General features: G+C 45.3%; 2 protein-coding genes across 3 annotated transcripts in view; one reads left to right on the top strand and one right to left on the bottom strand.

Moving 5' to 3' along the window:
• Positions 1-3,381, top strand: part of tgfbi (transforming growth factor, beta-induced) — a 13,670-nt gene extending 10,289 nt beyond the window's left edge. Inside the window, exons 9-17 of one of the 2 annotated variants that reach the window (XM_061685396.1) lie at positions 499-636; positions 715-851; positions 1,658-1,794; positions 1,861-1,991; positions 2,203-2,327; positions 2,394-2,496; positions 2,565-2,641; positions 2,751-2,778; positions 2,851-3,381. In XM_061685396.1, the coding sequence (XP_061541380.1) occupies positions 499-636; positions 715-851; positions 1,658-1,794; positions 1,861-1,991; positions 2,203-2,327; positions 2,394-2,496; positions 2,565-2,641; positions 2,751-2,778; positions 2,851-2,912 (938 nt within the window). In that variant the 3' untranslated portion in view covers positions 2,913-3,381. Of the gene's footprint in view, positions 1-498; positions 637-714; positions 852-1,657; positions 1,795-1,860; positions 1,992-2,202; positions 2,497-2,564; positions 2,642-2,750; positions 2,779-2,850 lie in introns of both variants that reach the window. The other variant, XM_061685395.1, reaches the window with a different exon arrangement.
• Positions 2,982-25,413, bottom strand: b4galt1l (DP-Gal:betaGlcNAc beta 1,4- galactosyltransferase, polypeptide 1, like). The gene is given in 7 exon segments (XM_061685397.1): positions 2,982-4,745; positions 8,695-8,799; positions 12,327-12,449; positions 19,417-19,526; positions 19,528-19,605; positions 23,023-23,258; positions 24,819-25,413. Coding segments are annotated over 7 exon segments (1,071 nt in total). The 5' UTR covers positions 25,108-25,413; the 3' UTR covers positions 2,982-4,615.

The raw sequence follows: 25,413 nt of genomic DNA, 5'->3' as shown, positions 1-25,413 counted from the left end.
CTATGGAAAATACCTCTCGGTGTCTGGTAACGCCACTTACACAAAATTCGGCATCGAGAAGGACGTTTGTTTTTATTCACGGTCGGTTTGTTGTTCCTGAGTCAGGGAACATTCCGTTTTCAATTCGCAAAGTCATGACTAAGGACAAGTCGGCTTTTGAGTGGTAAATATTGAACACGTTTAATATTTAAGCTTGTCAGCCTGACTCGTTTGGGGGCCCTATTATCTGCACAAATCCATTCTTACCACACCTCGGACCACAGGCTCATCTTACAGGATCACTTCTTAGAAGACTTAAGATAGTGTGGCGTTTGACGTCCTTGGTCAGGAAGGAGCAAAATCGGGACATAAACATCCCCATTGTTTAGCGGGCCTAAGTAGTCTAAGCACTCAACATAACAACTGGGAAAAGTATTAAAAGTACTAGCTATGAGTCAAAGTTGACCATTGAAGAAAATAAAACAGCAGAAAACCATCTAAATGACTTGTGTTGTGCAGCAAAAACTCTTCTGGAGCTGGCCGAAAGCGCCAATGTGGCAAGGGCGACCCAAATGTTTGTGGAGGCGGGTCTGAGCAGCCACCTGAAGGGCTCCGAACCGCTGACCGTACTGGTCCCCCTGGACGACGCCTTCACAGGTAACAGCTGGCGCCCACCAGAACGCCACTCGCTTTGCTTACCGGCCGCCACGGAGTTGATGTGTGTGCGATTGACAGGAAGCGTGACAACTGACGTGACCAAGGTGATGACCAATCACATCATCAAGGAGCAGCTGTCATCCAAGTCCTTGTATCACAATCAGGAGCTGGAGACGCTGTCGGGAGTCAAACTTCGAGTCTTTGTCTACAGAAATGTAACCAATCTTGTTTTTGATTGACACGCGCCCAGTTGCTTTCTGCTGATGCCATTCCATCTTTGATTCTGACCTCCTGTCCGCCAGCGTCGCTCTGTTCTTGCTTCTGACTTCCTGTGCCCCAGCGCACTTCTGTTCTTGCTTCGGACTTGCTGTCCGCCAGCGCCATGCCGTTCCATTCTTGCTTGTCACTTCCTGTCTGCCAGCGCAGTTCCCTCCTTGCTTCTGACGTCCTGTCCACCAGTGCCGTTCCGTTCTTGCTTCTGCATTGCTGTCTGCCAGTGCCGTTCCTCTTGCTTCTGGCTTCCTGTCCGCCAACGGCGTTCCTTTCTCGCTTCTGCCATCCTGTCCGCCAACGCCGTTCCATTCTCGCTTCTGCCTTCCTGTCCGCCAGTGCCGTTCCTCTTGCTTCTGACTTCCTGTCCCCGAGTGCCGTTCCGTTCTCACTTCTGCCTTCCTGACCCCCAACGCCATGACGTTCCGTTCTTGCTTCTGACTTCCTGTCCCAGAGTGCCGTTCCCTTCTTGCTTCTGCTTTCCTGTCCGCCAGCGTTGTTCCGTTCTAGCTTCTGCCTTCCTGACCGCCAGCGTCGTTCCGTTCTAGCTTCTGCCTCCCTGTCCACCAGCGCCGTTCTGTTCTTGCTTTTGACTTCCTGTCCCCCAGTGCCGTTCCATTCTTGCTTGTCACTTCCTCTATGCCAGCGCCGTTCCCTTCTTGCTTGTGACATCCTGTCTGCTAGTGCCATTCCGTGGCTTCTTTTTTGTTTTCACGATAAAGCTTGCGGTGCTTAATGGGCTCTTGTGTAGAACTTGTGCATTGAGAACGCGTGCCTGGCTGCCCACGACAAGACGGGACGCTACGGCACCATGTTCACTGTTGACAATGTGCTCACGCCCGCCGTGGGAACAATAATGGACGTCTTGAAGGCGGACGACCGCTTCAGGTGAGTCAGGGGTAGCGGTGACTTCTGGACTGATGTTAATGTCATGCGACTTCTTTGGTCTCTCAGCGTTCTGGTTGGGGCTATACAAATTGCCGGAATGACGGAGCTGCTCAACCAACCCGGTGCGCTGACCTTCTTCGCACCCACCAACGCCGCTTTCGACGCAATGTCGCAGCTGGAAGTCAACAAGCTGATGCGTGAGTGACGCTTGTGTAAACAGGAAATTGAGGATTTCAAGCCTTTTAGGAATTTATTTGCATTTCTTTTGCTTCTTTGGTGAGGTGTTGATGCTACTTGCTGATTTAAAAGACAAACATTTGCGCTTCCAAGAAGACAAATATTTACGTGATTGCAACAAGAAGCTGTCCACGTGGAAATAAATGTTAACTTGTGCTTTTGTTTCTCCAGGAAACCGCCAGCAGCTGTCGTCCTTACTCAAGTACCACCTGGGTGAGGGGATGGTGGTCAGCGGGGGAGTGGGCTCTCACACCAGGATCAAACCTTTGCAGGGCGACAAGCTGGAGCTGGGCGTGGTAAGTGCTGGCACCTCCTTTGGGTTTTGTGCTTCATTTTCGGTTAACGTCACATCTCGCCTGCAGAGGAACTTCACAGTCTTCGTGAACAGAGTGCCGGTGGCCCACAGCGACCTGATGGCCACCAACGGTGTGGTCCACGGCGTCAACAGCATCATCAAACCGCTGCGTGAGTCCAAGCTGATCTGAGAGGTTCATTTTGAGCAGCTGGTAAAGACGGCATCTGCTTGTCTGCAGCTCCCAAGGCCAACCGAGAACAAGCGGACGGGCCGGAGGCTTCCATCAGGTCGTTTTCTTCTTCTACCTCTTCCACGGTGAGAGCCACAGAACAAAATTTGTGGTCAGCATGGTTGACATCACAAGTCATGTGACTTAGGCTGACAATCGTGTGCTTGTCGCTGCCCGTCTTTGTCTTTTTCCCAGCGCTCGGACTCTGGGAGCTTCAGGAACGGTGAGTTTTTCTTTCCAAGTGGACCTCACGAAGCGCCGGACGACACCCTAACTTTTCCTCGTCTTTTTGCAGACGACCTTTTCCAAAAGGTTATCAAAAGTCACTCCAGCAGGACCATGAACGTCGCTCAGTGATGATGTCACAGTTTTCATGTGAAACATTCCCAATTCAACTTTGCATCATTTTTTTTTTTAAATCCACGAAGTCATATGCTCACTTCCTGTTGACAATCTCACCACAAAACAAGAACAGTAGCAAGCTTTAAAATCCTAGAAATGCACCCAGCTTGAGTTTGGTTCGTCAAAATGTGAAACAAGTACAAACTGATACTATCTTTGTTTCTTAGCATTGTTGCTAACTAGCTTATCATCATTAACTAGCTAACACTCGCTAGCTCATTCACTAACTTGAGCAAATAATCGCAAAGATGTGTCAACAAAATCTCACTTCCTCTTTTGGATGTTGCTAAAAAGCATTTTAGCCAAACTTTTAATTTGACAGCTTTTTCAATCCGTTCAAGCTACTGGTGTTGTTTTTACACATTGTCAGGAAATCAACCAAAGTGTTTTTGTAAAATAAAGCTCCAGTGTTACGTGTTCACAAGATGATGGACTTGACAGATACACACAAACCTCTTTCAAGTGATTTTATCTTTAGTTGTGTAAAATGTGTCACATTGATCCCACATTTTAGGATTTCACTTTGAAAACTTTAACAAAAGTGCAAGTAATGTGAAAACAAGCTACATCTGTCACTTCCTCTGCGAGATTCAACAACTTGATGCTAATGACATGAAGGCCAAAGTTCAGCATGAACCTTTTGAGAGTGAACGTTGAAAGCACGCAATTAAAGCTGATCAATAAGCAATGATGCTCCTTGCCATAAGGACACTTGGAAGCCACCGCAGTGATTTAAAGCTGAGCAATAATCAATGACGCTGCTTGTTATTAGGACACTCGCAACCCACCCAACACACACACACGACCAAGTGACACTTGGAAGCCACCCAGCACACACACAAGAGCTGTGTGATATAACGATATACATCGTCGATACGGTATTAAAAGTCTCTCGCGCATTATCTATTGGTTCTTATCGTTAGATTACCCTTGCTGCTCCCCAAGGAATCCTGTCATTTCTTTTCCTGCACTTAGTAATACTTTTACTGGCTAAATGGTAGGCATACTTGAATGTTACTTGAAGCATTGTGTTGTATTTATTTTCTCTTTGCAATTCATTCCTGGTAAAAGTGGTTGTACTATGAGATATTTTCATTTATTTCATTTATTTAGACATTTGTGTTTTATAAAATGGTTAATCTTTTATTCATTTAATTGTGTGGTCTAAATAAAATATGTATTTTATAAATAAATTGAGAAAAGATCACTGAAAATTTCCATTAATTTAATGTAATTTAAAGGAAAAATATATCATGATATATATCGTTATTGGGATATACAATTTTGTCCATATCGCACAGCTCTAACAAGAAAATAAAGCTAATCAATAATCAATGACGTTGCTTGTCATAAAGACAAGTGGAAGTCTTTCAACACACGCACGCACGCACGCCAACGTGATTAAAACTGATCAATCAATCCAGGCTGAGAAATTCACAATCAGTTGTCATAGAAACAAGAAGAAGAAAATGCTTCAATTTGATTTTTTCCCACAGCATATGACCTTTCCCCCCCACCCCCAACATAAAAACATGCAGTCACAGCTGTCTTGATTATTGATGATTGATTGCGGAGCCAGTAACTGAGAAAAGCTGACTTGTGCAAAGACAACAATGGCGCTGGCCGACCAAGATTCGCTCGGGCCCGCCCGACGCTTCTCACGGTTTTCCGATGTCGACGGTGATCTTGGTGTAAAGCGCCAGCGTTTCCTTGGAAACCAGCTTGTAGGACAGATAATTGATGCCGTCCTTGTACATCGTCTGTCTGGTGTGAGAGATGCGGTCGAACCTGACGCGGTGACAAAACAAAACAAAAGACCAGTCAGACATTTGGAGAGAGCAAGAAGTGAGCGAGCAGGAAGTGAGGGAGCAAGTGAGGAAGAGAGAGAGGAGCGAGTACGCACACACGGCTGGTGTGCTTGTGACTGCCGTCTTGTTGTTTTCCTTGCTCTTGTCCATTTTCGTGGTTTTTTTGGTGCCTGACATGAGCGAAACGAACCATCAGGCGTTTGACTTGCCACATTTTCTTTCCACCAACATTCCACAAGGTTTTTTTACCGTTACTGCGGAGGAGCCGAGACGCAGATAAAGGAGGTGTTCCGATGACGCTTCGTCAGCAGGGATTTGCGTCCTAATTATTCTGGCAGTAAAGAGGCAGGAGACAGCAGGCGGGGTGGGGGGTACCCCTCGTCCAGATACCCCATCAGCACCAGAGCCCCTCCTCCAAAGCTGCGCGCCCCCAGAGGCTCTCTACAGCATCAAGCCCGTCTAGTCATCAGCATTGTCAGTTCCAAAGACCACATCGGCCCGCCGGCTCGGCTTGACCTTCCAGCTGAACCTCATTCGAGTTCGATTACTTGTCCTACTTTTAACATGGAATGGGGAAGAAGAAGGATCTTTCTGCTGATGAAAAGCGAGAAATCACCCAGTGCCTCGCCAAAGGGATGACGACGCTGGACATTTCTAGAAGACTTCAGCGGGATCATCGCACTGTGAAATATTTTGTTTGCGACTCGGAGGGCAAGCGTGTTCGTTCCGATAAAGGCATCGTGAGGAAACTTTCCGTGGGGCAAATATCCGGCATTCAGAGCGCGGCTGCGCAAACGCCCGTGATGAGCAGCAAGCGGATCTTCGAAGCCGCCGGCGTGTCAGGAGTCCCGAGAACGTCCCGATGCAGAATCCTCCAAAGGCTGCTCGTCACGCACCAACGTGTCTTTCCGCCCCTGAGCGATGCTCACAAGCAGAAACGTTTGCGCTGGGCTCGGAAACACGCCGAGACTCTTTTTCTAAATGTTTTATTCATCGACGAACGGCGTGCGACGATGGACGGTCTGGAAGGGAGGAATTCCGGACGGACGGCGGAGCACGGAGCTGGCGGGGTGACGTTTTGGGCCGGGATGATGGGCAGCGAGACGCTGGGCCCCTTTGGGGTTCCCCAGTGCGGGAAAATGACCTCTGACAAATACGTCGAGTTTCTAATGGACAATTTCCTGCCGTGGTATGAGAAGAAGCGCACCTTCTGCCGTCAAATCATTCTCACGCAAGACAACGCTACAAAAAGCACCATTGAGGCTTTCGCTGCTGTGGGTATCAAAGGAGAAAAACTCCTGGTGTGGCCGCCGTCATCGCCTGACCTCAACCCCATGGAGAACCTGTGGAGCCTCCTTAAAAGGAAGCTCTACCAGTGTGGCTAGGCGGTACGGCTCCAAGCAGCAAGTCTGGGAGGCGGTTGTTGCGGCCTCAAACCAGATCCAGCCACAAAGCATCCAGCAGTTAACCAGTTCTGTGCATGAAAAATTGATTGAGGTCGTAGCGCAGAACGCCGCCTACGTAAACGTAGAACTTGACTGACAAACACGTCCTTTATATCGGTTTAAGTACCACAGACTTCTTTTCAGTGATTTTGGGCTAGGGTTGGGCATCGTTTGAGCGATTCCGGTCCCGATTCTGGTTCCTTATTTCTATTCTGGTTCCAAATGATTCTCGATTCAGGCATCGAAACTGGGAACCCAAATGTTAAAATTTGAACGATCTCGGGAGAACCGGAACGTTAGTCCCAGTTGCAATGGGTTCTCGATTCTCGATGCCCAACCCTATTTGGGGCAGAATCATTTGGAACATTCCACTGAGTCGTTAGCAAGAAATACTTTGATCAAAAACTATGAGTTGTTATTACGTAACTTAATGTAACTTGCTGATGATTGCTGATCAAAACAGACTTTACACCGATTTCATCGGCCTGATCGGTAACGGCGGATAATTATCATTTTATGCATGATCGGCTGAAATGTCGTCATTCGCCAATCCAATCATGCTCTGCAAAAGACATTTACTCCGCGTCGCCATCGTGCACAGTATATTTGAATCCAAAAGCTAGTTTATTGTTAGCCTTGTCGCGTGTCTTTTGACGAAGTACTGTAAGTATCTGACGGCCAAAAAAGTTATTAAAAAAACAACATATCGGCGGTATGGGACAGACGTCTGAGACAGACAACACGTAATGCCTGGATCAGACAACAAGACAAATTGGTCTTTCACGATTGCAGTATGTTAGACTACGGCTAATGAAATCTTGTATTCCGATACCACCGCATCCCGTTTTTTACGATAATTGGGCTTTATCTTGTCAACTCAAATGCGACCGGATACACTTGTTACCGTGGCGACGACAACAAAAGTGGATCGTGCCGACTGTATTATAAGGAGAAAATGGGGGAAAAACGTGTGTTGGTGGTCACCGGTGCTCAGGACAGGAGAGGATGTTCGTTTAAGGCTTGCTTGAGGTATGTTCCCATACTTTTAATACGATACGGCTCGCAAGCAGGCAACAAAACGTTATGTAGCCTAGCAATCAGAATCAGAATCATCTTTATTTGCCAGGTATGTCCAAAAAACACACAAGGAATTTGTCTCCGGCAGTTGGAGCCGCTCTCGTACGACAACAGACAGACAGAAAAACAAGCTAGTGCTAGCACTAACAGGCGCTCTGTCGAATCATGCTCTAGGTTTCGGTGTGGGTGAAGTAATTTAATTACAATAAAGTAATTTAATTACAGTAAGTTAGCACCCATTATTTCTGTCATGTTGTAATGTTGGTTTGACCTGACTGATTAGAATACATCCATACATTAGAAGACCATTCATTTGTTCTGTCTGTCACTATGCCTCACTGGCATAGAGGACCAAAGATACATTATTTATTGTAAATATAATTGTTTTGAGCAATTAAGTACACAAGTATATACAGTAAATGAACAGGTCATTTAAATAGACACAGTGCTCCATCTTGTGATCGGATTGGTTATTGTTTTTTTAACCTCATTGATCGGTCCCAAAAATCCTGATCGTGTAAAGCCTACAAAACTTGATCAGTATTACTGCGCTATTTTTATTATTTAATTTCATTTATTTGTACAACACAACAAAATCAGTGTTATAAAAATAAGCAGAGGAAGAGATTTGCATTGGCAAATAAATCTCCATACAATAGGATTGTCCCCTTCTGATCACGTGATCGCAAATCGGGGCCGATCATGTGATTGTCAGCTGATTGGTATCGAGTGAAAAAGGCTTTTCAATTTTCTTAATTTTTAAAGTCAAGAATAAAATAATGTGTTTACTTAATTTTAGGGATGCAACTAATTATCATTTTAATAATCGATTAGATTAATCGGTTGTTTATTTTATTTTTTATTTTTGTGCGTCTCAGCCGCGGGACATGCACTAAACGAGATCCCTGGGTCATCTGAGACATGGCGGGATACATGTTCCCGAATAATGCCATAGTCACCCACCAACTCACCTCCTCAATCCCTGTTGTCTTGTGACGCGCATTCGTTGTATGTTGAAGAGCGACACGCGCAGACTGCTCCCCCTCTCCTCATTAATAATTATTACACCAGAACGATATAAGACTGGTTTTGTTTTTAGGTTAGCACCATGACATGCACTAGCTCCTCTTCAATGCAATAGGTTGGTGCTAAATTTGTTAACACCTATTTATGCCTTCCTTACAGTAGGCCTTTTTTTTTTTTTTTTTTTTACTTTGTGTTTACTGTATATCCAAAATGTATATTGTGATGTTTTTTTTTTTGTAATAGTACAAGAATGACACCAATTACGGTGACAAATTCATTTCAAGTCTTTAAGATACTTGGTTAATAAGCATTGTGCTGGTGAGAAGAGAGCGAGACAGAGAAGAGCCAAAGAGAAGCTCAAGAGCGAGTGCTTTGTCGTACCGCTGAGGGTTTGGTTCGTTCTGTTTGTCTCTCTCGTGCCGAATCATCCGACATTTTCCCACCTCGCCGCTCGGCCTGGAGATGGTCATTCCTTTGTACGCCAGCCTGCCAAAAGGACATAACTCAGTTCACAATAAAGTTTGTAAACAACACACTCTTACACAATCATCTCTTTGTCACAAAGCTTTACAAACAAACCTCTTTCAGCGCGATGTCACATAGAATTGGGTACCGAGGTCTCAAGGAGAAATCAAATAAAATCTCAGACTTTGGAATTTGTTGTTTTATCTATGTTTGTCTTTTAGTCATTCATGGTTCCATCTTGGAATGTTAGATAAGCTCCTCTAAGATTGGGGCCCTTGGCAAGCGAACCCAGGTCATACAGTATTGTCTGTATTATATATACTTTAGGGCTGGGCGATTATGGGAAAAAATTATAATCATGATTATTTTGATTGATATTGAAATTACAATTACGATTATGCATTGATAGCAAGCATTAGTATTTGTTTAACTACCAAAAAACAACTCTAAATATAACTTAAATGAACAAAAGAAAATAAATTAGTAACAAGTAAAATACTAATATATTAAAAATAGGAATATTGTGTGGCTTTTCGGGAAGAGGTGAGACAGGCTCTCGGTGGAGAGGAGGAGCTTCCAGAAGACTGAACCACTACACCCGAGGTGATCAGAGAGACAGGCAGGAGAGTACTTGGTGTATCTTCTGGTAGGAAAGAGGAGAAGGAGACTTGGTGGTGGAACCTCAAAGTACAGGAAGTCATACAAGGAAAGAGCTTTGCTCAGAAGAAGTGGGACACAGAGGACCGAGGAGAGGCGAAAGGAATACATTGAGATGTGACGTAGGGCAAAGGTAGAGGTGGCAAAAGCCAAACAAGAGGCATGTATGCCAGGTGGGACACTAAAGAAGGAGAAAAAGAGGGCTTGAGATGGGAAGGATGTGCACCAGGTGAGGGTGCTTAAGGATAGAGATGGAAATGTGTTGACTGGTCCCAGTAGTGTGCTGGATAGATGTAAAGAATAATTTGAGGAATTGATGAATGAGGAACATGAGAGAAGGAAGAGTACAAGAGGCAAGTGTGGTGGACCAGGAAGTGGCAATGATTAGTAAGGGAGAAGTTAGAAAGGCACGAAAGAGGATGCAAAATGGAAAGGCAGTTGGTCCTGATGACATTCCTGCAGAGGTATGGAAGCATCTAGGAGAGGTGGCTGTAGAGTTTTTGACCAGCTTGTGCAACAGAATTCTAGCGGGTGAGAAGATGCCTGAGGAATGAAGGAAACGTGTGCTGGTGCCCATTTTTAAGAACAAGGGTGATGTGCAGAAATGTGGGAACTATAGAGGAATAACGTTGATGAGCCACACAATGAAGTTGTGGGAAAGAGTAGTGGTGGCTAGACTCAGGACAGAAGTGAGTATTTGCGAGCAACAGTATGGTGTCAGAGTGCCACAGATGGATTATTTGCCTTGAAGATGTTGATGGAAAAGTACAGAGAAGGTCAGAAGGAGCTACATTTCCGTAATTTCTCATGTATAATGCCCACCCATGTATAATATGCACCGCCAAAGTTGACCTCAAAATTCTGGAAAACACTTTTATGTATGTACCTATAATGCATATTTACAATGCATGATTTTGCTTCTACCCATATGATCAAAGCGAAGTATTATCTGTATTTTTTTTTTTTCAAAGAATTATTCTGAAGTTAAGCACTTTATTTGAACACGTAATACTTCCGTTTTAGTTATTTGCTCGTATTTTGAAAGTTCACAGCCTTACTTTTATTTAGTAAATGAGAAAACACACAATTGTGCTCATATGTTTGATTACCCAGGCAGAATTTGTAATATTTTAAGGGGATTCAAATTAAACAGTCAAGCATTTCAGAAAAGCATTACCATTAAACAAAACATAACCATAAAGAAATTAATGATGGTTGTTGTTCAGTCCATCCGTCCATCCATTTTCTTTACCGCTTATCCTCACTATGGTCCCGTTCGTGCTGGAGCCTATCCCAGCTATCTTCAGGCGAGAGGCGGGGTACACGCTGAACTGGTCGCCAGCCAATCGCATTATTGTTGTCATACACATTATGCCTGGGTATGTAAATTTATGAGCACAACTGTACATATATGCAGTCATACATACCCCTGTCATTTTGGAATGGAAGTGTAGGCTAAAACTTTTTCATAACCACTACATGGCGGTGGCAAATTAGAATGAAAGTGTACACCTTTCTCATAACCTCTAGGTGGCGGTGTCATTTTGGAATGAAATTGTACATCTTTGATGTTCGCATATGACATTGTGATCTGCAGTGAAGGCAGGAAGCAGGTGGAGGAACAGTTAGAAAGGTGGAGGCATGCACTGGAAAGGAGAGGAATGAAGATTAGTCGAAGTAAAACAGAATGAATGAGAGGGGTTGAGGGGGAAGACTGAGGCTACAGGGAGAAGAGATAGGAAGGGTGGAGGACTTGAAATGCTTGGGGTCAACAGTCCAGAGCAATGGTGAGTGTGGTAAGGAAGTGAAAAAACGGGTCCAAGCAGGTTGGAAGGGGTGGAGGAAGGTGTCAGGTGTGTTGTGTGACAGAAGAGTCTCTGCTTGGATGAAGGGCAAAGTTTATAAAACAGTGGTGAGGCCAGCCATGATGGACGGATTAGAGACAGTGGCACTGAAGAGATGACAGGAAGCAGAGCTGGAGGTGGCGGAAATGAAGATGTTGATTCGCTATGGTATGGAAGCACTTCAGCAACACACAACCACATACGGCAGATTTCCGGCACTACGCCGGAAGTACTTTAGGCCATCCTGAAAACACGCCTGATGGTGCCGAGCTGCAAATAAACCTCGAGCGCCTTCTGAAAATGTTTCAGCCGTGAAACACATTAACCGGTAAAGTGTATCAAAGGTCTGAGGTTTGTTAAAAAGGGGAAGTAAACCCGCATTTTTTTCTGCAAGAATATGTTGTATATGTTATATATGGGCTGCTGGTTAGCACATCTGCTTCACAGTTCTGCCTCACGGTTCTGAGGACCCGGCTTCAAATCCCTGGCCCCGCCTGTGTGGCGTTTGCATGTTGTCCCTGTGCCTGGACGAGTTTTCTCCGGGCTCGCTGTTTCTTCCCACATCCCAAAAACATGCGTGGTAGGTCTAAATTGCCCGTTGGTGTGAATGTGAGTGCAAATGGTTGTTTGTTCGTATGTGCCCCGCGATTTGCTGGCGACCGGTTCAGCGTGTACCCCGCCTCCCGCCCGAAGATAGCTGGATAGGCTCCAGCACACCCGCGACCATAGTGAGGATAAGCGGTAAAGAAAATGGATGGATTGATGTTCTTTATAGGTTGTTATGTCCACTAATCAAAACACAGTACTCGTCGCCAGCAGAGGATATTGCCTATAATAGCAGCGACCGAATATAGCTGGAGATTGATGAATTATTATTTTTTCATTCTTATTGAACGAACACAATATTAACCAGAATAGCATGTTTTGGGTTAGTGGTGGCATGTATTTATGCAAAAACAAAACAAAAAATAATAATAATAATAAAAAATAAAAAAGGTGGCTTTACTTCCCTTTTAAGAAGAACAAGGGTGAGGTTTGCTTGCTAACCTGTTGTAGATATCGTCGTCCTCACCCCCCCAACCCCAGTAGTTGTTGGGGAAGCCGTTGATGCTCAGGTACTGTTCTTTCATCATTGATGACACGCCACCAAAGTATTGATTGTACGGCAACCTGCACATGCACAAAAAGACAAGCTCAACACATGAGGAATGGGAAGACCACTACCTTTCAGAATTTAAATCAAGTGACAGAAAAACAAAGTCTTCATGCTAAAGAGTACAGTGGTTCCTCATTCACGTTCCAGCAATGCCTGCTCAAGACTGTAGTCCACCATGTAGCGGCCTTAAACATATTTTTTTCCAGAATCAGAATCATCTTTATTTGCTAAGTACGTCCAAAAAACACACAAGGAATTTGTCTCCGGTAATTAAATATATTTTAAAGCTTTATGCATAATAACAATACAAAATATGCATGTAAAGTGCCGATATTATTTTGTCGAGTTGGGCTCACCATCATCACATTCTACACTGCAGTCTCTTTGACTTTGAATATGAGTGGCCTTTAAAGGCGGGCCCTGGCCCGGTGAGTGATGTGGGAGTCAGCCAATGAGTTGGCTGTTGTTGGCGCAGGAGAGCAGCGGGCTGTTAAGTGGCTAACCCGTTAGCCAGTCTGCGTGTTGACTGCCTCCCTTTGTTGTTTGTTCAATAAAGTGATTGAAAGTACACCGGCGGCTGTCTGAGTGTTGCACAAAGTACCGATACTAGTACCTAACTGAGGAATTTTGACTTAAAACATAGCACGGTACCACAGTTATAGTACCGCTATTTTTAAAAAAAATGGGACAGCACTCCAATTGTGTCTTAAAGGCCAGCACACAAAAAGCAGACGGGTCAGTCAATGACTGCCTATCTTCCGACAAGTTCAAAGTGCCTTTAAAGTGTGGAGGGAGGTTTCTGTGTGTGTGTGCGCGCGTGAGCCGGGAGGAGCAATTAGTAAACTATATTAGTTGCTCTGTAAGTGCCTCCCGTGCAGCGGTGACAAGTGCATCCCTCTGATTGGTCAGATTTCGAGTGCTGTCATTGTAATCATTGGCTCTCTCTTTCCTCAAGCTAAGTTGTTGCTCTATGTGCCACATGCACCTCACGGTAGCACATACAATATGCGCATCCACGCAGATACGAAAATGTGGCCCCTCATGGAGGATGAGCTCTGCTCTGTGTTTAGGGAGGGGCATATTAAAAGCTTACAGTATATCATGTAGAAGTAAAGCAAAGTATATTTAAATATATTAATATAGTCATGGGGGGAAATTAGACCACCCTTCTTCTTCAGTTTCTTCTTCATTTTTAATGCCTGGTACTACTTAAGGTACATTTGTTTGGTTAAATAAGGATGACAAGGTAAAAAGCTCATAAGAGTTTAAGAGCTGATATCTAGCCATTTTTTATGGTTTTCTTGATAATAACCAAAATCATGTTTAATAAGACAATAATATTTTGCAGGTAATATACACTATATTGCCAAAAAATATTCGTTCACCTGCCTTAACTCACATATGAACTTAAGTGATATCCCATTCCAAATCCATAGGGTTCAATATGATTTCGGTCCACCCTTTGCAGCTATAACAGCTTCAACTCTTCTGGAAAGGCTGTCCACAATGTTTGGGAGTGTGTTTATGGGAACTTTTGACCATCCTTCCAGAAACGCTTTTCTAAAGTCACACACTGATGTTGGACGAGAAGGCCTGGCTCTCAGTCTAATTCTCTAATTCATTCAAAAGTGTTCCATAGGGTTGATCTCAGGATTGTACAGGCCTCTTGCTGTTCCAACATGCCTGTGCACCAATGCACAAAGCAATGTCCCAAAGACATGGATGAGAGACTTTGGTGTGGAGGAACTTGATTGGCCTGCACAGAGTCCTGACACCCACCTGATAGAACACCTTTGGGATGAATTGGAGTGCAGACTGAGAGCCATGCCTTCTCGTCCAACATCAATGTGTGACCTCACAAATGGAGGAAGGAAGTATGGCCCAAATATTTTCTACACATACTGAACCTTGTGGAAAACCTTTTCAGACGAGTTAAAACTGTTACAGCTATAAAATGTGGACCAACGTCATATTAAACCCTAGTGATGGAGAAGGGGATGTCACTTCAGATCATGTGTGAGTCAAGGCAGGTGAGGGAATATGTTTGGCAATATAGTGTACCTCGAGTAGCACAATGCAGGCATTCAAATTAATACGAAATTGAAGAAAAAAGGGTTGGCTAATCATTTGTTTCACCACTGTATATACAATACATAAGCCTGTCACGATAATTACTATATCACGCGTTACAGTGAGCATCACGTCATTTATCAAGATGGAGGTCCGTCATCTATTCAGCACAGTTTTTATACGTTTATTTAAAAAAAAAAAAAATTAACAATTTATAAGTAGTTAAAAAAAATTCTCAGTCACATACGAACTCCGTCGGGAGCCGCCATATTTACGCCGCGCGTAAACGATGACGTCACCACGCATTTACGTCGAGACGAAGCATGCACAGACAGAGCTTTTCCCTGCTCTATTCCAAATGACGTATACATGGCGAAAACTTACTTCTGATTGGTTAGGTTAGGTTAGGCAAGATACAATTGTCAACGTGGCTTTAACGATGTGCAATTTTCCATTATCGAGTATTCACACTTAAATTAATAAAAACTAAATGAAAACAAAGCATTTTTGAAACAAATTTAAACTAATAAAAAGTAACAAACCTGCTCTCAAAACTAAAATGAAATGAATTTGAAAAAAAAAAGGCAAAACGAAATAATTAACTATAATGGAAAATCCTAAATTATTATAACCCTATTACCAGTACCAGCTGCTAAACTTGTTACCGCGAATAAAAAAAAGATTCCACGGTTATGACGTCACATATCGTCATAGGAAACTAGCAACTGTATCGGAATACATTTCGAAAGTAATTCCCCCGCCCCACCTTGAGCTGTCACCTTATTGTGGTGGAGGGGTTTGTGTGTCCCAATGATCCTTGGAGCTAGGTTGTCTGGGGCTTTATGCCCCTGGCAGGGTCACCCATGGCAAACAGGTCCTAGGTGAGGGACCAGACAAAGCACGGCTCAAAAGACCCTATATGGAGAAAAATTATTGGATCGCGTTTTCCCTTGCCCGGACGCGGGTCACAGGGGTCCCCCTCTGGAGCCAGGCCTGGAGGTGGGGCTCGTAGGCGAGCGCCTGGTGGCCAGGCCTGCACCCATGGGGACCAGCCAGGCACAGCCCGAAAGGGTAACATGGGTCCCCCTTTCCATGGGCCCACCACCTTTTGGAAAGGCCATAGGGGTTGGTTGCATTGTGAGCTGGGCGGTGACCAAAGGTAGGGACCTTGGCGATCTGATCCCCGGGTACAGAGGCTGGCTCTTGGGACGTGAAACGTCACCTCTCTGGGAGGGAAGGAGCCCGAGCTAGTGTGCAAGGTCAGAAGTTCCAACGAGATATCGTCGGACTCACCTCTACACACAGGTTGGGCTCTGGTACCAGTCCTCTCGAGAGGGGTTGGACTCTCTTCCACTCTGGAGTTGCCCACGGTGAGAGGCACCGAGCAGTTGTGGGTATACTTATTGCCCCCCGGCTCGGCGCCTGTACGTTGGGGTTCACCCCGGTGGACGAGAGGGTAGCCTCCCTCCACCTTCGGGTGGGGGGACGGGTCCTGACTGTTGTTTGTGCCTATGCACAAACACAGCAGTTCAGAGTACCCACCATTTTTGGAGTCCTTGGAGGGAGTGCTGGAGAGCGCTCCCGCTGGGTACTCCATCGTTCTGCTGGGGGACTTCAATGCTCACATAGGCAATGACAGTGAGACCTGGAAGGGCGTGATTGGGAGGAACGGCCCCCCCGCTCAGAACCCGAGTGGTGTCCTATTATTGGACTTCTGTGCTCACCACGGATTGTCCATAATGAACACCATGTTCAAGAATAAGTGTGTCCACACGTGCACTTGGCACCAGGCCACCCTAGGTCGCAGTTCGATGATTGACCTTGTAGTCGTGTCATCGGACTTGCGGGCGCATGTCTTGGACACTCGGGTGAAGAGAGGGGCGGAGCGGTCAACTGATCACCACTTGGTGGTGAGTTGGCTCTGATGGTGGGGGAAGATGTCAGTCCGACCTTGCAGGCCTAAACATATTGTGAGGGTCTGCTGGGAACGTTTGGCAGAATCCCCTGTCAGTAGGAGTTTCAACTCCCACCTCCGGCAGAACTTCACCCACGTCTTGGGGGAAGCGGGGACATTGAGTCAGAGTTGTCACCGATTCTGTTCAGAACTTTTATGGACAGAATTTCAAGGTGCAGCCGAGGCGTAGTGGGGGTCCGATTTGGTGGCCTCAGTGTTGCATCTCTACTTTTTGCAGATGATGTGGTTCTGTTGGCTTCATCAAGCTGTGAGCTCCAACTCTCACTGGAGCGGTTCACAGCAGAGTGTGAAGCGACTGGGATGAGAATCAGCACCACCAAATCTAAGACCATGGTCCTCAGTCGGAAAAGGGTGGCGTGCCCTCTCCAGGTCAGAGAGGAGATCCTGCCCCCAGTGGAGGAGTTAAAATATCTTGTTCACGAGTGATGGAAGAATGGGACGGGAGATCGACAGGCGGATCGGTCCAGCGTTTACATGGATGCGGACCTTGTATCGATCCGTTGTGGTGAAGAAGGAGCTAAGCCGAAAGGCGAAGCTCTCGATTTACCGGTCGATCTACGTTCCTACCCTCACCTATGGTCATGAGCTGTGGGTCGTGACCGAAAGAACAAGATCCCGGATACAACCGGCCGAAATTAGTTTCCTCTGCAGGGTGTCCGGGCTCTACCTTAGAGATAGGGTGAGAAGCTCGGTCATACGGGAGGGGCTCAGAGTAGAGCCGCTGCTCCTCCACATTGAGAGGAGCCAGATGAGGTGGCTCGGGCATCTGATTAGGATGCCTCACGGACGCTTCCCTGGTGAGGTGTTCCGGGCACGTACCACCGGGAGGAGACCCCGTGGGATGAGCCAGGACACACTGGAGAGACTATGTCTCTCGGCTGGCCTGGGAATGCCTCGGCATCACCCCGGAAGAGCTGGATGAAGTGGCTGGAGAGAGGGCTTCCCTGCTAAGGCTGCTGCCCCCGCAACCCGACCTCGGATAAGCGGAGGAAAATGGATGGATGGATGAAGTAACCCTCCCCAGCCTGAGTATGAGGGAATACGTAAAACACTTGATGTTGTTTCCACAAGCACGACTACCGCTAAAGAAAAGATAAGGAAATCTGCACAACACACTCAGAAAACCCTTGCTGAGTCATTTAGCAAACACGTACCATATGACAAAGCAAGTAAACATTGGCAGGACATAAAGAACGCCAACGACTACATTTCTTTCTGCAGTGTTCTAGCCAAATTTGTTTGCCAGTGTATTGTAGTCCATCCATCCATTTTCTTCCGCTTATTTGAGGTCGGGTCGCGCGGGCAGGAGCCTTAAGCAGGGAAACCATTTGTTATTTTACAAATGCTTAATTAAAATACTGTTGCGCAAACCTGATGTGGCATATTCCACTGTATACACCCTGGACATAACTTGAAGTTATTAATAGACTTTACGCCGATCTGATCGGTGTCGGCCGATAATTAGCATTTTATGCTGATCGGCTGATGGGCTCTCATGTCATAATTCGCCGATCCGATCAATGACATAATCGATCGGCTCCGCACAAGACATTTCTAAGGGCTCTCCCTTAGAGATAGGGTTAGAAGCTCGGTCATCCGGGAGGATCTCAGAGTGGAGCCGCTGCTCCTCCACATTGAGAGGAGCCAGATGAGGTGGCTGGGGCATCTGATTCGGATGTCTCCCGGATGCCTCCCTGGTGAGGCGTTCCTGGCACATCCCACCGGGAGGAGACCCTGGGACGACCCAGGACATGCTGGAGAGACGACATCCTTTGGCTGGCCTGTGAACGCCTCTGGATCCCCCCGGAAGAGCTGGATGAAGTGGCTGGGTCACGTGGGCAGTAAAGCTACTGCCCACGTGACCCGACCTCGGATAACGACCTCGGATAAGCGGTAGAAAATGAATGGATGGAAGTTAGCACCCATTATTTCTGTCATGTTGTAATGTTGATCTGATGTAAATTTATGTCAGTGGCCAATCCTTGAATGCCCCCTAGAGGTCACTGATGTTTTAATCTTTTGTCTAAAAATAAAATGCTAGAGAATAGAGAATTGTCTAAAATGCTAGAGAATAATTTTGAGCTGGGATAGGCTCCAGCACACCCGCAACCCTAGTGAGGATAAGGGGTACAGAAAATGGATGGATGGAAACAGTACTCAGTATACAGTACACAAGTATGTACAATAAATGAACAAGTCATGTAAATGGACACATCGGATCGGTGATCAGTTTTTTAAACTTGCTGATCGGTGATCGGCCCCAAAAATCCTGAACATGTAAAGCCTAGTTATTAACTGTGAACTATTGCCATTCAATATTCTTGCGCAATGTTTTGCAGTAGATGTATGAGGCACTTTCCTAAATAAACAAGAGCTGTTGTTCTGCAACGCTGTGTCTATCAATAAATGTCCAGGGAAGTAAGGAGAGATTTGGGTGGATGTTTACAGTAGACGTGGAGTTGTGTTAGCCAGTTCTGCAGGGCATTTGACACATTGGACTTCATTATCTTATTTTTTCATGGATGTTTCAAGGAAATTATCCCAAACAATGGACTCTCTCTCATATTTTCCGCAGTATTTCGTCCTCGCTGGCGATTATTGCGAAGAGAGTCTGTAACATGAGTCCGCGTGGAGAAATGATCACTGGAAAATATTTTTAGAAATCAGTGATACAGTGAAACGGCCCAAAGTGAAGCGCGATATGGCGAGGGACAACTGTACTTCCTATCCGTGTGCAATTGGACGACTTCATACTCCGCAGCCTGCTGATCCACAAATTGGTCCGAGCAACAGGAAGCCTGCCTTCGTGTGAGCGTGGGTAAGAGGAAGTGTGGACGACAGTTTGAGACAACATCGCCTTCCTCTCTGCTCTCATTGCCGCACACACACGCGGGTCATGTGATGAACACAAGCGAGGAGGCGGCGGCGCATCTGACCTGAAGCCAAACTTGTCCATGGACACGGACAAGTGTCTGGGCTGGCTGAAGCACTTGTAGATGTTGCGGTCATCCATGGGGATTAAGTCCACGTCACTGAAGACAAAACAGTTCGTAGTCGTACTCCTTCATTGCCTCCACGTAGCCCACGTTCAACAGTTTGGCCCGATTGAAGATCTCGTCTCCATCCTGATGCAGCAACACACACACACACACACACACACACACATTCACAAAGGCTTTATCAGTGTTGTTGTTGTGGTGTCTGAACTGGCCCACTATGGGGGGGGGGGAACTACCTTTCCTTATTCAATGTTATTGGGCTCAGGTTTGCTTTGGTACTTGGCAATGAGATTCCACCAGATGGCACCAAAACAACACTAGTATTGCTTTGATGCCATCTGGTGGCATCTCAGTGCCAAGGAAACAATGTGTAGTGAGTTGAGGAGCTTTGTTTAGACAAAAGTAGTCTTTTGACACCATCCTATGGCATCTACAGAAAATAGGGTGTGCATCAAGTACTTATAGATTTTGGCCATACGGGGGCACAGCTCAGGCCCCGCCCATCGCTTGGCAATAATGAGGAACACGGCACATTCAAATTTGAACAAATGCTCTTCTGAATCCCTTTAGGGTTCCAACTTTAGTTTTGATTTTTTTTTTTTTTTTAGTTTTTTTTTGGGGGGTTGGGGGTTAAAGATTAAAACTTTGAACCCTAAAATGATTTTATTTTATAAACACGGCAAGGTCAGCTCACCTGCAAATGATGGCGATACTAAAGCGTGTTGTGACTTTACAAAGCCCAGGAAGAAAGAGAAAGAAGGAGAAGGTGAAGAAGAAGCAAAAGAAGAAGAAAAACGTGCAGCCCCTTTCATCAGCTGTCAGCCAAGATGAGCTGCAACTGGCTGACATGGAGCAGGGGTGTGTCTCAGCAGCTCCAGAGAAACAAGCCTGTCGTGCCGGGTTAGGGTTAAAACGCACAGAGGAGGAGGAGGAGGAGGAGGAGGAAGACACGAGGAGGAGAAGAAGAAGAAAGGTTAGAAAGGTTCACACCAACATGCAAACTTGACATTTCAAAAAAGTGTTATAACTCAAGCAGTAATTTGTTTTCATCCAAGCAATTTGCTTTTACAGCCCACGCAAGGGGTTTGAATTGAAAAGAGAACCTGAAGGACGGCTTGATAAAGGTCAAATACACAGCTAACATCGTTAAATAATATAATCTTAAATAATACTTCGTATTCATTATGTGCAAAAACAGAAAACGTGTGAAAAAGCTGCAATCTCGTTCTTCTGATATGTGAATGATCCAAAGCATACCACATCGTGAGTCAGTGTTATGACTGACACCTAATTGAACCGTTGTTCATCATGTGAATTTCATGTGCACAATTAATTGACAACTATTATCATAATCGATTAATCGTTTAGAGACCTACTGTACTTGAACTTAAAAATTGTCCAAATCCTCCCAGTTCAGTCATCCTCCATGAAATCTGCTTTTACTTTGGAAAACAACGACCAACATTTTTTTAAATTTTCTGGCGGATGTTACGAACCAAACCAGAAACTGAAACATAATCCATATGAAAAAATAATATAATGCTGATTTGCACCCGTAGTGTGATTAACTTGCAATTGACATGTAGTTGAAACCTCTGAAGTGTTGATCGAATTAGTAGCCCTTCATTGGCATGAATCGGTAGCAAAGAAGTAACTCTCACTTTCCAAGAGGTTGCAGAGTACATCACTCCACTCTGATATTGCTCAATTGTTATATGGTTTTGTCCAATCATTAAACAATACCAAATAAACAACAATAATCGGTTAATAAACAGCCATTGGGGGGAAGGGGGGTGAAACTGAAATAACCAGGTCGGGGATGAGCTCCTGCCCCAAGTTGAGGAGTTCAAGTATCTTGGGGTCTTGTTCACGAGTGAGGGAAGAATGGAACGGGAGATCAACAGGCAGATCGGTGCAGCGTCTGCAGTGATACAGACTTTGTATCGGTCCGTTGTGGTAAAGAAGGAGCTAAGCCGAAAGGCGAAGCTCTCGATTTACCGGTCCATCTACGTTCCTACCCTCACCTATGGTCAAGAGCTGTGGGTTGTGACCGAAAGAACAAGATCCCGGATACAAGCGGCCGAAATTAGTTTCCTCCGCAGGGTGTCCGGGCTCTCCCTTAGAGATAGGGTGAGAAGCTCGGTTATCCGGGAGGATCTCAGACTAGAGCCGCTGCTCCTCCGCATCGAGAGGAGCCAGATGAGGTGGCTGGGGCATCTGATTCGGATGCCTCCCCGGTGAGGTGTTCCGGGCACGTCCCGCCGGGAGGAGACCCCGGGACGACCCAGGACACGCCGGAGAGACTACGTCTTTCGGCTGGCCTGGGAACGCCTCGGGATCCCCCCCGGAAGAGCTGGATGAAGTGGCTGGGGTGAGGGAAGTCTGGGCATCCCTCCTAAAGCTACTGCCCCCGCGACTAGACCTCGGATAAGCGATAGAAAATGGATGGATGGATGGATGAAATAACCGATGATAACAATATTGGATAGTGGCAGCCCTAATGTGAACAGACGCCGGTACTCACATTCCAACAAAACAAATCGGCTGCTTAGTCAACAGATCGTGCTTGTCACTTCGGGAAACAAACGAGCACCAAGTAAAGTTGTGGCAAAGCAGCTTTATATTCCTGTCAGGAAGCTATTGACCAAAAACCCGTCAATTAGGTTAATTGTTACACTGAAAGCACAGTCACCAAAACACTGTTAGTTCAAACACGTTTGGTCCTATTGTCACAAAAATATCTTGGGGCTGAGCAGAGTACATCAAAGCACGACGGCACCGGCCCAGCGTTTCCGGTCAGAGAGATATATATATATATATATATATATATATATATACACACACACACACACACACACACACATATATATATATACATACACACATATACATACACACGTATATACATATATACATATATATATATATATATATATATATATACACACACACACACGTATATAGATATATATACACACGTATATATATATATATATATATACACACACACATATATATATACATATCACTGCTCTAGAGGAGATCTGCATGGAGGAATAGGCCAAAAAACCAGCAACAGTGTGTGAAAACCTTATGAAGACTTACTAAAAATGTTTGACCTCTGTCATTGCCCAACAAAGGGTATATAACAAAGTATTGCGATGAACTTTTGTTATTGACCAAATACTTTTCCACGAATTATTTATAAAAATAAATAAATAATAATTTAAAAAAAAAACTGATTTTCAGTTTTTCCCCCCCTCATTTTGTCTGTCATAGGTGAGGTATACCTATGATGAAAATTACAGGGCTCTCTAATCTTATTAAGTGGGAGAACTTTTGTGGATGACTAAATACTTTTTTGCCCCACTGTATATATCTATGTGTGTGTGCGTATGTGTGCGCGTGTGTGTGTGTGTCCATACACACATTTTAAAAAATATTTTCAGGTTGGACTTCTAACCCGATTCTAATGGGAATATTAAGATCCCGGTAAACCAGGCTAACGACTCATCGACAGGCCGCCCATCCGCCGACGACTACCTGGTTGATGACGTAGACGCCATAGTCTAGCTGCTGGCGCTGCAGGATGGGGTGCAGGTAGTAGAGCCAGAACTTGAGGTGCTCGTCTCTCTTGCGGAACGGGATGACGATGGCGACCTTCTGCAGCGCCACGCAGTCGTCGGGCTTGTAGCGGCCGCCCGGCCGGACGCCGGTGTTCTCCTTCCTTACCGTGTCCAGGCTCACCGGAATGTTGAACTCCACCCGCAGAGGACCCACTGGAAACCAGAGTGAGCGTTAGAGCCATGCATCTTCATAAGCTCTGTCGGCACGTAACTGTCACCCGCGCCTCAGCTAAGCAAAGTTGGCCGGCGGGGAGGTCGCAGCTGAGGAAACACAGCGGGTACAGATCCTCCCCCTCTTAGGGCGCCAACCATTCGAGCGGTAATAAATCCATCGAGCCATTTAAGGAGCAACGTGACAAGATTTGCCAAAAACGAGTGTCTGCTTGGCATGGACACTTCAACTTGTGGAACTTCTGGATAGATCCCTAACATGTCCACTAAAAAAAACCTTGGAAGTAATTTAAGTAAGGACAGTAAGGAATGCTGCATGATTGCGAATGCAGTGAGAGTTTGTTGTGTTTATAGAAAATCTGGCCAAAAAATCCCTTCAATTTAGAAAAAAAAAAAACAGTTGAACTTGATTATTTCTTCACAAATGTCCACCTTTTGGTTTTGTATACTACTCGGGGAAGCCCTTCTCTGATTGGCTACCAAGTTATAGTTAAAAATATCCACCCATAAATTAGCACGGGCTGAAATTCCCAAAAGTGGACACGTTAAAATGAGTGTGATGTTTGTAACGGTGTCACTTGCCCTAAAAACTCGACTCAAATTGTGCAAATGCAACCTTGTTGGTGAGAAGATTAGTCAAGTACGTCAGTCATCAATCGTGAATTTATTTGTTCTGGAGGATTTTAGCACTCATTCCATGTTTTTGAGAGAATTCCACAAAGATGGCAGCCACTCATCACGTTGCTACTTACAATTTAACACTGGGGTGTCCAAACCTTTTCTTCCAAGCAAACAGAAAAATAGAACGATGTGAGGGCCACATTGACATTTTATTTAATGCACTAAAACCAATCCATCAGTGGAGATAAAGATATGCAAAGCAATTCTACATATATATTTTGAAAAAACAGCTAGGTAATAAGCAAAAAATCATGGACTTTTCTGGATTTGAAGGCCACCGCTGTACTGAGCAGCAGCAGAATCACACGTCCACCTCTTGAACCAAAACACATGCGAGCTTACAGAACGATGTGTAATTGTTGGAAGAAAAAAAAAAAGTGAGCGATAAGAGCAAATGACTTGCTCCCTTCATTTCCTGCCTTTCCACTCAGTAGCGAAAGTAAATCGCACAAGGCAGGCAAACAACACACAGCCCATTTTGTCAATTATTATTTACAGTATACGTCACAGTGGGCTGCAAATGTAGTTGGAACACCCCTGATTGAAGATGCGTCATGAGCTTGAAAGTGGCAACAAACGTCAACGAGCCTCACCGGGAGGAACGCAAATCAATTACGTTTACAAATATAGCGAGACAAGACAGAGAACAAATGCAAAACTAGGTCAATGGCAAAAATGGTTCAAAGTTAAGGATCAGCACAAGTTAAAGAGAAGGTATGGACAAGTAAATACTAAAAACAACAAAATACAAAAACAAAAACAAAAGGAGGACAAAACATGAAAATAAGTAAAAGTGAAAATGAAAAGTTAAAGGTTAAAGTTAAAGTTAAAGTTGTTTAGCAGATGAGGAAAATATCTGACCAAGCAGGGGAGACGTTTCTGGACATTTCTTCAAGCTTTTCCCCGCCTGCTCGTCCTCAGCTTGTTCGGCTTCTTTGGCGTCCAGAGGCGGATGAGCCTCGGCAGTGCCGTTGCGGGTCTGCTGGTTCTGGACAAAGGCTACGCGGATATCCAGGGAGCGGACGTAGAAGAAGACGGTGACGGAGATGTGCAGGAAGCAGAGCAGCACCACAAGCTTGCACGTCCGATGGAGGAGGTTAAAATTGACCGACGGTTCCGCAGAGGCCATCCTGATGACCTCTGACCTCATTCACTTCTGCTGATTGTGCTAGCTGCTCGCGTGGACCTCCATCTTACCTGAGGTAGACACGAAGACGAACCGAGACGTCAGCAGCAAGAGCGCTGTCAGTTAGCTTTAGCCACGTTAGCTTCCCCCACGATTCGTTCACGTGACTCCGCTGACTCGGTTCGGCTCGGGTGGACCGCGTCTTCAAAACTTTCAAGGATGAACCACTCCACGGGAGCCTCGTGGTGACGTCACAGGTCCAAAGAGGGCCACTAGGAACTTGTCGCTACAAACAATCCAGAAAGTCCTCAAACTTCTACTTCCGAGAAG

Source organism: Phycodurus eques, chromosome 9 (assembly GCF_024500275.1).
Source record: "Phycodurus eques isolate BA_2022a chromosome 9, UOR_Pequ_1.1, whole genome shotgun sequence".
NCBI classification, from domain to species: domain Eukaryota; kingdom Metazoa; phylum Chordata; class Actinopteri; order Syngnathiformes; family Syngnathidae; genus Phycodurus; species Phycodurus eques.
The sequence above is the reverse complement of the archived record's forward strand: the minus strand, read 5'-3'. Positions and strand labels throughout refer to the sequence as shown.